At 32.0% G+C, this 12323-nt stretch overlaps 1 protein-coding gene across 1 annotated transcript; it reads left to right on the top strand.

The window, feature by feature from the left end:
- The first annotated feature begins 2093 nt into the window (after positions 1-2093).
- On the top strand, positions 2094-3936 carry LOC121118905 (uncharacterized). The gene has a single exon (XM_040713500.2). The coding sequence runs from the start codon at positions 2269-2271 to the stop codon at positions 3691-3693; it is 1425 nt and encodes a 474-aa protein (XP_040569434.1). The 5' UTR covers positions 2094-2268; the 3' UTR covers positions 3694-3936.
- Positions 3937-12323: the final 8387 nt, after the last annotated feature.

The raw sequence follows: 12323 nt of genomic DNA, 5'->3' as shown, positions 1-12323 counted from the left end.
TTCTACCATCGAATTTGCTGTCCAGTCATCAAGAGGACATCCTAAAATCTCTGTTAGCTTTATTTTTGCTTTTTTGGAGTGCATTCCCCTTAGAAAGCATCCCTCTCATCCTCTCACAGTTTGCAGGGATCCACTCCATTTTTTTAAATCCAAATATTCATTGGTAGAGAGTAAGGGATCAATCGGTAGTATTATTAATTTATTTGTCATCTTCGAAACATGATCTATAAATATTAATTTTTCAGTGAAAATACTAATAAACAGAACGACTTAACAGTTAGACATTAATAAAGAAGGAGTAGTAAGACTTATTGCCATGATGAAGAAAGTAATAAAGATGTTAAAAAGTGAGAAATTCATTCAAAAACACAACGAAGAAGAATATGAATAATAATAAAAACAAGTGCTTTTGTTATTTTAAGGTCTCAAATCGATTATGATGAGGAGAAGTGGAGTGGAGTGTTGTTGTGGAAAAGAGTGGAGGAGAAAATAGTTGTAGTTGTTGTCTCGTTCTCCAGAGTGCCACAGGGTGATAACTAATCATATTTTCTCACCGTGTCTTGACATATCTCTTCATTTGTTCCGTAATTATTGATTTAATAATTGAATATTATATCATCTGTGTCTTAATAGGGTGGCATGGGTCGTTTAAATGATAGTTAAAAGCCCTGTCTTGTCACACGTAAAACTGAGAGAGTAAAAGAGGACATATACGTGTAAAAGAAGCAATAATTTGATATAAAATAAGGATTTTATTTAATAAATAAAAAATATTCAATAAATGTACATGTAAAATCAATGATGTTTATCTAACAATAAGATAACAGACAAGAATTAAATTTTACTATATCCAAAATATTAACCTTCTCTCCCCCCTCCAAAAAAACTGACACTAATGGGCAACCTAGATAAATATGTGAAGTGTCAACATATGAGCAGGTTGAGATAAAAGCTTATTATATTTCTTAATTATTCATATGATTTATATCAGCAAAACATTATTTGTCGGTTTTGGGCTATTATAACTTAAAAGATTAAACTTTTTCATTAGGGTCCTTATTTTAAAGTTGCAGTTTTTTAATTAAAGCCAATTAATTTTTATGCTCAGCTTAAAGAATAGAACTTAATCTATTCGATATTAGCTAACTGATCGATTTTCACAAAAACAATTTCATCCTGTTTTTATGGTGACATGAGATATATGTATGTGATTAGTTTAAATTATCAAAAAATGGCGTGATCATAGGCCCCCCCCCCAGATGCGTGGCCCCTGTTAAAAGACGGTTTCAAAGACCTGACTCATTTTTACTACTTTAGTTTTAACTCACTATATTCAATATATGAATAACTAGTATAATGTTTACATAAGAAAATCCCCCTTTTTTGAATGTATGATGTATAATCTGCTTTGTGGGGTGTGGGGTGGTTGACTGACTGACTGACTGGTTGGTTGTTCGTTCTACTCTCATTGAATAGGGGGGTTGATACATTGTTCAAAATATAATTTAATCGAACGCAAACAGATGTTTTACTTCAGAAACCTTTTTTTTTCATTTTCATTTTTTGTTTTGATAAGGGTTACTACAGGGTGATGTGCTTTTAATACTAGTAACAATAAGGAATTGACTGAGAGATGGTTCTAATTTAATACATTCCCTATTTAATATAATGTATCTCCCCTATTTTTTAAATACATATGAAAAATATAAAATGGAGAAGGAATCTGAGTCGACGTTGTTGTTAAAGGCTCCTCCTAAGTACATAATGGAAAGAGCGAGGGGCTTTCAATCAGTAAAAACCTGCGTCATACTCCGCAGTTATTTAAGAAGAAAGGGCGGAGCCTATGGAACCGTACTCCATTTTGCTGCCCTACCCTCCCCCCTTCTCAACCTGCTTTCAAGTATATATCTATAGAAAAGGCGGAGAATCATCCACCAGGGCAGGGGAGATAAGCACCAAGGGCTGCTCAAAAAACTGTACGGTTTTTTGAGCGCTCGCTTTTTGACGATTTTTTTTATTTTCCGTAATTTATTTTCTTTTTTGCGGAGCCATTTAGTTTCGTGTCTTGTTGATTTTAGGTTAGAATAACAAAATAAAATTATCATATTTTAAATAAATAAATATATTATAATTAAGAGGTGATTGACTGATTTGTTATATTATTATAATATAAGAAACTGAAGTCAAACTGATTCAAAGTGTGTGTACTGTGCCGTGCCGTGCTGTGGAATTTGGCCAATTCCAGCCTATTTTGGTGTTTAATAAAAAATGAATGCTTTATTTGGAAGTCCTTCCAGTGAATCCTCATCATATTGGCGATCCAGCAATTACTCATCTCCTTCAGCCTCTTTGCCGCCACCACCCCCTTCGACGTCCTCTGCCTCAACATATCATCCTCCAGGAGATCAATATGAAGATTCTTCTTCCTCTCCAATGGCTCGCTATTCCTCTAGTTCCTCTACGGGTTCTTCTTCGAGTAATGGATGTATCTATCCTCCTTACGGATCATCTCCCAAGGATATGGTTAAACCTCCATACTCCTACATTGCACTCATCTCTATGGCCATCCAAAACAGTCCAGACAAAAAGGCCACTCTCAATGGAATCTACGCTTTTATCATGGATCGATTCCCATACTACAGAGACAACAAACAAGGCTGGCAAAACTCCATCCGACACAATCTCTCCCTCAATGAATGCTTTGTCAAAGTACCAAGGGATGATAAAAAGCCGGGTAAAGGCAGTTACTGGTCTCTTGACCCGGATAGCTACAACATGTTTGAAAATGGATCATTTCTACGGAGACGAAAGAGATTCAAGAGAAAAGAGAATGGTGTCAAGGGAGGAAAGAGGGGTCGAGGCTCAAAGGTGTCCTCTTCGTCCTCATCTTCAGAGAGTCTGAAATCCGAACCAAGAGAAGAGCAGCATAAGAAATTTATATACGAAGAGGACGCTATTCCTGAGTCTACGACGGCAGCTGTGGCAACACCGCTAACCCATAACAACAATAGTACAACGTCCCTTCTTCAGAGTGAGACTAGAAACTTTTCCGTAGAAGGCATCATGAATAACAACAGCAGCGGTAGTCATCAAGGAGAATCAGTCCATCATCCGCAAACCCTCCTGAGCAACAGCAATAACAACGGATATCGATGGACAAACGGCTCCCCAGAATACTACCCAGGAAACGAATCAGAATCATCTCTCCATTACCACTATGCATCTATTGCAGCTTCAATCGCCAGCCGTTCCTGGCACTCTGTACAGGACAACAACAGATGCCCTCCTAGAGAGTCTCCGCCCTCTCCATCATTGTCAGATCAATCCTCTTCAAACTATGTTGTTCATCCGCCCTCATCCAACTCACCCAGTAATCTGCATCCTTCGCAAGATCTTTACTATGGCCAAGATCTACAGCAGACGCATCAACTGACCCTTCCAGCTCATCCCCACCCAGGACATCATCACCATACTACCGTTCATGGATCTACTCATCAGGGTGGTCTTCATCACCATGTATCTCCGCAAGGAGGGGCACCCTATTCTCCTACTTCTGGGTTTGTTGGGAAAATGATCCCAGAGCAGGAGTTAGATTATACCTTTCATCCATCCCACCGTGGTGGAAGTGGAGGGGAAGGTGGGGGTCACTACGGGTGTCGATACTACGACTATGAGCCTCTCAAGTATCAATAATAATTTACCAATAAGACACATGTAGAACTTTTTGTCATTCTTAATTTCTGCTCAAAAATCACACAAAAACGAATTTTTCGTTTCTCTCTCATTGGACCTTTCAATTTTTTTTTCTCTTTTTGATTTTTTTTTTTTTTTAAATGTTAAACTTATTTTATACACAGATCCATACATACATCCTTATATCAACTTATAAAAATTCACTAAAAAAAAGGTTTTCTCTCTTTCTAAAGTATTTTCATACCTGACAATATATTATTATATAAATATTTTTTTGTAATAATCGTTTTCTATAAATCATGATTTCTTCAGTACATGCCATTTATATAATTATAAATTCCGCCAATTCAATAATAATAAATATCTACCAAAAAATATACGTATATTTTTTACAAGAGATTAAAAATGTATGTTTTTATTAAAGACAACCTTTGTCTGGAATAAATATAAAACCAAATTTAAACGAACAAATTTGCCACATTTTTAACTCGACAAAAAAAAGGAACATTAAAATACCAAATTTTATACTTTATTGAATGATTTTTTTAGACTTTAAGGATATGATAAAATCGAGCCGACACTTTAATTCGCATTCCTTGAATACTAATTTGATGCAATGTTTAATTCGTAATTTAGCTTTGAATGTGATAATCAATCAATTTCTCACCTTTTGTATATTTATTGAGATGTTCATCATTCCTAAATTATTCTAATTATCGAAAATCAGGATAGCTAAATCAAAAAAATGTATCTAATTCAATTTTAGAAGCATCACATGAAGATTCAAAATTCGTAAAAGCACTCAATTTTGAGGTGGGCGAATTTTAACTTATTTCATGTTTATTCTTTACATATTTATACTTCTTAATTCTTATTTATTGGTATTTTTTATAACTAATATTTAAGCTATTTTGGTCAGAGCCCAAAATAGCTTAATAGGGAGCATTAGATGAAGCAGCAAGATTTGTAAGTCACCATTTTTACTTGTTTTATGCTTGTTCCTCATATTATATTATTTCCTGAGTTACAATATGACCTTTTCTTATTCTTTTTTCACAGTTTACATCTCTACATAACCATATTGTAACTTTTTCCCCTTTTTGTATAATTATTATTTTTTTTAGCTAATAGCTCAAAAATAAAAATGGGGCATAATCAAGTCTTGTACACAGACCCCATAAAAAATCAAAACATGTTACTTACTTTACTCTCTCTCTCTACATATATATATATATACATGTATATATATGACAGGCAGAAAGAGATTCATCCTTACTACTTAGTTGTTATTAGGTAGTACTTTCTTGCATTTCCGCATCTTTTTATGTGAGCAAATGCAAACGTCTTAGCTTTTTCCCTTCTTCTTCTCATCACCTCCCCCCCCATAATTCTTCTTTTCAAAACCTGTGTGGAGTATTAGACTGTCCTGTTGTTGGGTTCACAATAAATAAAAAATCCCTCCACATATACTTTCTCTGCTGGAGACATTAAAAAAACTAACTTATACAGATTTATAGATCTCTCAAGCCACTTTTGGCGTAGTACAGACCATTTAAGTCTGGAACAAAACTTTTCCAAGGCAGTTTTTTGATTTTCCCCAACAGAAAAGGTCTATGTGAAGAGAGGGAAAATATTAAGCCAAAAAGGGGACAGTCTACATGGAGCATATATAGACTTTTTTATCTACCTAGATGGAGTAGACGTGCATAAAGTGCTATTCCTCAATAACAATTATCACTTATCAGTCCTGACTTGGGTGAGAAAAATGCACTCACTACAAATTTGTCTGACATTTGAATCTTAAATACATATGTTCATTAAAATATATAAGTACATTAGGGTGAAGTGCATGCCCCAGCTTAGTCCCAACAAGCATTTCCTATTTTTAGTACTTTATATGGTTCTAATAAATATATCTGTGTAATTTCATTCAAGTATATTAATGTTTACCTTTGGTACAAACCCAATAAAATTTTGAAAAAACTTCAGCTTAAATTTTTTTCCCTTAGATATCCATTTAAGATCCAAAATTACAATGCGGCCCTAAAATAATGCATAGGGTATATAGAATGTATAGATGGTACACAGACAATCAAGTGGTACAACATAAATATTGACATTGCTTGAAACTCAGAACTATTTTTGGCTAATAAATTTGTTAGTTTTCAAAAAATTGATAAATATTTTCTAATCCTTGGCAAAAACAAAACTAAAATGTTAGATACGATCAAAGACCCAAAAATAGAAATATCAAAGTTTTTTGTCACTTTTTTCAAAACTTAATTCGCTTAATGCTGATATATACATATTTCGATGAAATTTCATTGATATCTTCATAAGGGTCATATTAAGTATAAAAAGGCAAAAAGATTCAGCTTCATCAGTCAAAATTTAAGAATTTGTTGGGACCCAGTTTCACCCTAATATATAGTACACATAAATACTTTTTATATATTATATTATGTAGTAAATAGGTATTAAAAATACAAACGGAAGAAGCCATCATCATCATTTCATATATCCTGGGGGAGATTAGAAGCATTCAAATACATTTTAGATCTCAAATTGTTAGACAAGATTCATACAATTTATTATATACGTGAGAAAAAGATGCCTGAAACTCGACTATTTCTTTCTCTTATTGTGTGATACATCATCATGGGCCCAAAGCAAAAGTGTAACAAGTAACTTTTTCTCAAAAATGAGACTATTATTTTCAAATATCGACTTCCTATAAAAAGATTTATTTGCCAAATAAATACTGCAGAAAATAGAATTCAATACCTACAAAAATTGCAATGTTCTTGTTAATTATCTTAACTTATAAAACTTAAATCGACGATATTAACTCAAAACTACATTACATTAAATGTGTTACAATAGGGTAGCAAAAACTTACGTTCATACTTTTTACATTCCCCCTAGGCCCTACACTTAATTTTTTTCTTTCGTTTGTTTTCTTAAAGTTTCAAAATTTATTTTAGAAAAATAAGAACCGAAATTCAATTCAAATTAAAAAGAATACTGGGTTTTTTTTTCACGATCTGCTAAAATTATAGCAGAAAAGCTTTGTTCATTTATTTATAGCCTATTTTGATGCTGATGTGGTGCGTCAACACAAAAGTAATCTTAAATGATTGATATTTTAAGATTATGATAAATTTCCCTTCTTTTTTTTTTTTTTTTTTTTGCTTTATAAAAGATGTACCAGTTGTATATGTAGAGTACCATTGAGACTTTACAAAGGAGTTATATGTCTAAGTCTTTGATGGACTCAGAGTAGAATGAAAGATCGACTTCGGAGTAATTCCTGCCTATATATGGAGTGGGATTTGTATTTCTTTTCTTCCTCCCTAGCTGCTCACAGCTAATCTAATGAAACGTCATGTTAGCTGACCTGCTTTCTTCCCAAGTATTCTTCAAGTTGTCAGGGTGACCACGTTATTATTATTATTTTTCTTCTTTTTTTTTTTTTTATTTAGAGCTCATATTTACAAAAAAGTATACTCTTTAGACTTTTTGGCTCTGATATGAACTGCGAAATAGACTAGTCCATCATTCAAAAATATTGAATGACTAAACACTATCTTTAATATAGTGTGATCAACTTTTCTCTTTTCTCCAGGCATGTGCCATTTGGAGACTTGTTTATAAGTCCATGAAACGTCAGTGTTTTGTGGGACAAACAGTTGAGGATTGGCTTTAAAGAAAGTAAAATTGTATACATTTAGAATGACCCAAATCCAAAAAAAAATATGTATTAAATAAAATAATAATAATTATTTTAATTATCAAAATATTAAAAAAATAGCTTATAAGCCACAATGATGGTGTCTTCTTTTTTGGAAAATACAAATTTGGCAAATCCTACTTTAATGAAAATAATAAATATCTTATCCAATTTTTAACTGACTTCATTTTTAAAATTTAATTATTTCATCCATATAGTATTCTCCTTTAACTCGAATCGGGGGACATGTAAGTGCAATATGAGACACATTTAAAGGATGAATCAACAAAAATTTATCCTCCACACCTTCGCTCTTCACTATTACTACAAGCCTAATAATTTTTGATGAGAAAAATCATCTTTGCTTTTTACTTTCACTATGCTGACGAGTCACATACATTATGAAATCTGTAGGAGGTCTCAAAAAAGGGCAGCTGAATTTGTGACACAGGAGGAGGAGGATGCTTCTGACTCAAGAACACGTCGTGTTTCCCCCCTTTCCTTCACGTCTTTTTATTTATCTCTACTTGCAAACTTTCGTATGAAAATATCAGTATGGGTCATATTTCATTTTCTTCAGAAAATATAAACTATAAAGATTAGACAGGGACTGTTTTTTTGGGTTAATATTGTGATTTCATATTTCTTAGTATTTGGTTTATTAGTTAAAAATATTGTGCAGTTTATTTATAATAATTCAATGGGACGGAGATGTGCTAAATGATTTGCAATTTCCCTGTTTTATCATACACAACATAAGAGAATGTTCCTACTTTTTGTTCAACAACTACCATATCAACTAAAAATTACATTTTGATATATATTGTTTGATCAAACAGGGAAACTACAAATCATTAAGCACATCTTAGGTCCCTTAAATTATAAAAAAAGAAAAAGATGCGTAATATTTTTAACTGATAAACGAAAAAGTAAAAAATATAAATTAAGTACAATCTTTTTTATATAAATTATTTTATTTGAAGCGGTTGTACAAGAGGCCAAAAACTGGCAAATTTTGACACAGAAAATAGCAAATTTTTTTCAAAAATGCCCTGATACTTTGTCAGAGTAAGTTTTCGATTGTTTCCCGTAGAAAATTCATTGTACTCGGGAGAAAAATATTAACCCAATCACAGGACAGTCTAATGTACACATTCTCTCGTTGCGTCTCTTCACTTCTTCCTCCCTGAATGAATTGGTAAAGAAGAAAAAGGATTAAACAGATCCATCTCTCTCTCTCTCTGTGTATGTATACGTGTGTTAATGTGCAGACTAATCCTTCAAAAATAAGTTACATACATAGTTATCCAGGATTAGGCACAAGGAAACAAATGAGAGAACCAAATGGCGCGTGCTACTTTAGTAATTATATAACAACATGTAGAGAGGAAAAATCATAAAAAACATAACTTCTAAGCACATAATAAAGTAGCCCGTCAACACAAAAGCATGCTAAAACGATTATTCTATATCTGCAAAGATCATATTTTTTTGTAAACGTACAACAACTCATTTGGAAAATCAAAACTACTTTTGAAAAGAAAATAACAAAAATCATAGTTGGGTGTCAATTACAAAATGGCATCGATCAACCAAGTATTTTTCCACAATTGTAAAAGAGGCATAATGTCGTCGTTGCGATCCGCACTGGACGACACAATATTGAGATTGGAAAACTTCTTAACCTGGACAAGTACTTGAAGGAACTGAAACAATCTACAGGGCTTGTTGAATCAACATCAAAGTGTCCTGATTAAAAGTTGAGTTCAAACTACTAGAAGGACCCAAATTTGCAAAAAAATAAAAATATATACATTGATATGAACCATTCAAATCAATTAGGAACATTTCCAGAGATCTAAATTGTTCTGAAAGGCTAATACGAAAGTGTGATGCAGATGATTCGTCTGGCAACAAGACTATGCTCCATTCCACAATTCAAATAAAATATTGACTTGGTTGTGATATTTTTTTTACTTTGTTAACCCCAGTGTTTGGACCTCACCGGACCTCAACCGCATGTACACATGTACACACTAACAGATCTTTATGGAATATAAAATCCAAACTGATGTCTGGGAATCTGCCTAAGGAGACTGTCATCTCTACCTGCTCCCGCTTCTGAGGTCAATTCGAGACTGTTATTGATGCCAAAGGCGATTATATTGTGGCATAATGAATTCCTTTTTAATCGACTTTCATTTGTCATTGGTGTTAATTAAAATTCGATGGTTAGTTTAGGAGAAAATCAATTTTAAAAAAGCCTGTATTGTACTAGTATATTTATATGAATTAGAAAAATACATTGGCCATTTTTCCTTCTCCAAATTTTTGTTCAAGTTTGTTTTAATGTTGACGTACCACAGATATACTTCATTTTTAAATAATAAGAAGAAGAAGTACTGCTTACTTTATTTAGGTCATGAAAAATAAAGATTTCCTGAGTGAGAAAAAGAGAATCGTGGTCAAACGCTTATTTTATCACTACATATTTTATATTATTAATAATAGAAATGCTTCAATTCATTCTTTAACGAGAGATTTTTTATTTTTTTCTTCTTGTTATTATTTTTGACAGCACTTTATTCATAACACATCTCAGGACCTTCTTAAATAAACAACAATTCATTAAAATATCAGTATTTTTTTTTGTTCATTGAGATGTCTTAAAAACGACATACGAAAAATAAAATTAATTTATCATAGAATAATGATATATAAAATGTGACCCTTCAAAAGAATGTATATTGTACAGTGATACTACTGCCTGGTCATATCCCATGTGTATGCATGCATCTGCCAAATACATTGAGGCACAGTGGCCAATACGAAGAAGATAGATTATTAGAACTATTATTATGACACCACAACTTCCGTTTGAGCAGAGCTCATTAATGAAAATAATTAGACTGATGATTAAAACAGGTTCTCTCTATAACTTTGAAAATATGTAAAATTAGTCAAGTAATCTATATATATGTGGATGACTCGTCAACACAAAAACAAGCAGGGATGATTTTGCTCATCAAAAATGAGTTGGAAAACCATATATTTGTATTCTTCAATTAATTAATTTTCTTTTCATTTCTATTAATAAATGATTACAATTAATCCATATGGAACCTTAGGAATTGTACCTGAAAGCTGCCAAATTACAGTTTAAAAAAAAGGTTATGATGGATATATATTTTAAAAGTCATGTCTTGGTGCTAAATTATGTCTCATTCATCATCAAATTAAAGCTCTAACTAGTGATTTCTTAACCTTTTTATCTCTATTACTTAATTCAATGAGTATATATATGAGGGATGTAACTCCTCAGCATTTTTTAGCATGACAGTTTATTTTCTTGTTTGAAACATGAAAAATATATTTTTTCTCAAGCTGTTATCATTATTCTTGAGGAAAGAACATATAAATGTCGACTAACAACGTGTGAGTATGTAAACAAATAAAGAAACCGATAAAAAATATGTTAATCCGGACAATTAAAAAAAAATGTATGAGAGCTGTCATGACGTTTCATTAAGTTCCAACAAGGACTTAAATTTATAAGTCCGCAATAAATTATCAGTGTTACTCTCAATCATTTACTTCCTCACATATTCGAGGTTACACTTTATACTTAGATTTAGCAGCTTCAAAATATTTAAAAAAACCTTCAGGTTGTAACCAACAAAAAACTCACACATTTAAAAATGCTTAAGGATTACATCCCTACTCATTAAAAACGGAGAGTAACGCTAAGGGTTTTTTGGAATCTTATCTTTTATATTAATAAAGCAAATCTATTCTATTTTAGTAAAGTATGTCTTTTTATCGACGCCTAATAGCTCCAAGCTACCACCAAGGGACCACATCCACAACTAGATAATATATCTAAGTAGGTATGTTACTCACATAGAGGTCGCTTTAGTAAATTCACATTATGGAGAATCATTTTCGTACTCGAAAATTTACTGTCATAACATTTGACAACGAAAATGACGAGTGAATGCACATCCTTTTTTACAAATCCTACTCCACAAGTACCTATGGATTGAAGTGTTTGAATTCTATCCCACTCAATAAGTATTTTAAATTTATATCTACACAGAAGGTTGTCGAGTTGAGGAGCAATCCGATAAGAGTCATGGCTGCTCCTGATATATTTCTTCCATTTGCTTTTAAACACCGCTCCGGTGAGTCATGACTTTTAATACTGATGTCATTAATTTTTTATTGTTTACTATATGAAAATGTCGCTAAAATGAACGACACTGAAAAAAAGTTCGCCAAAATAAATAAATGCTTAAATGAATATTGCACAGATTTTATAGTACTTTATATTTTCAAGATTTTGTTATCTTTATAATTTTGAAATTAATGTGAATTAAACTGTCTACTTTACTTTGGAAAATTACCATTATTAATAAATCATTTATTAATGTTGACTAAAGTTAAACATAGTAAACTTAATAATACTTTTTTATTTAGCTCTATTGATTAATAACGGAGTTGTATGATTATATAAATATATTATAAAAAGCATTTTTGATAAGTGAACTAATAAATAGAAAAATCCCATTTAAACAGTTTTTTTTCATCAAATTACAAAAAAAATAATTAGTTTTATATATTTAAACTAAAAAAACGCCATCTGTATTAATGGAGAGGAGTAAAGTGTTGACAATTGGTTTCCAAAAAGTGAGGGGTTATCCCTTAATATCTTACAGATCTTTTTTTGTGACATCATTGAAAAACTATAAAGGAAGTGTACAGGGTGGTCAAGATAATTTGGGATAATATTTAAAGGCTTTTAGCGAACAAACTGGATGGGCATAACAATATTTTTTATTATTATTTGAAAGCTACGTTTGATGAAACTCAATTACTTATAATTAGATCCACCTCTTTTGAT

Source organism: Lepeophtheirus salmonis, chromosome 5, assembly GCF_016086655.4.
Source record: "Lepeophtheirus salmonis chromosome 5, UVic_Lsal_1.4, whole genome shotgun sequence".
NCBI classification, from domain to species: domain Eukaryota; kingdom Metazoa; phylum Arthropoda; class Copepoda; order Siphonostomatoida; family Caligidae; genus Lepeophtheirus; species Lepeophtheirus salmonis.
The sequence above is the reverse complement of the archived record's forward strand: the minus strand, read 5'-3'. Positions and strand labels throughout refer to the sequence as shown.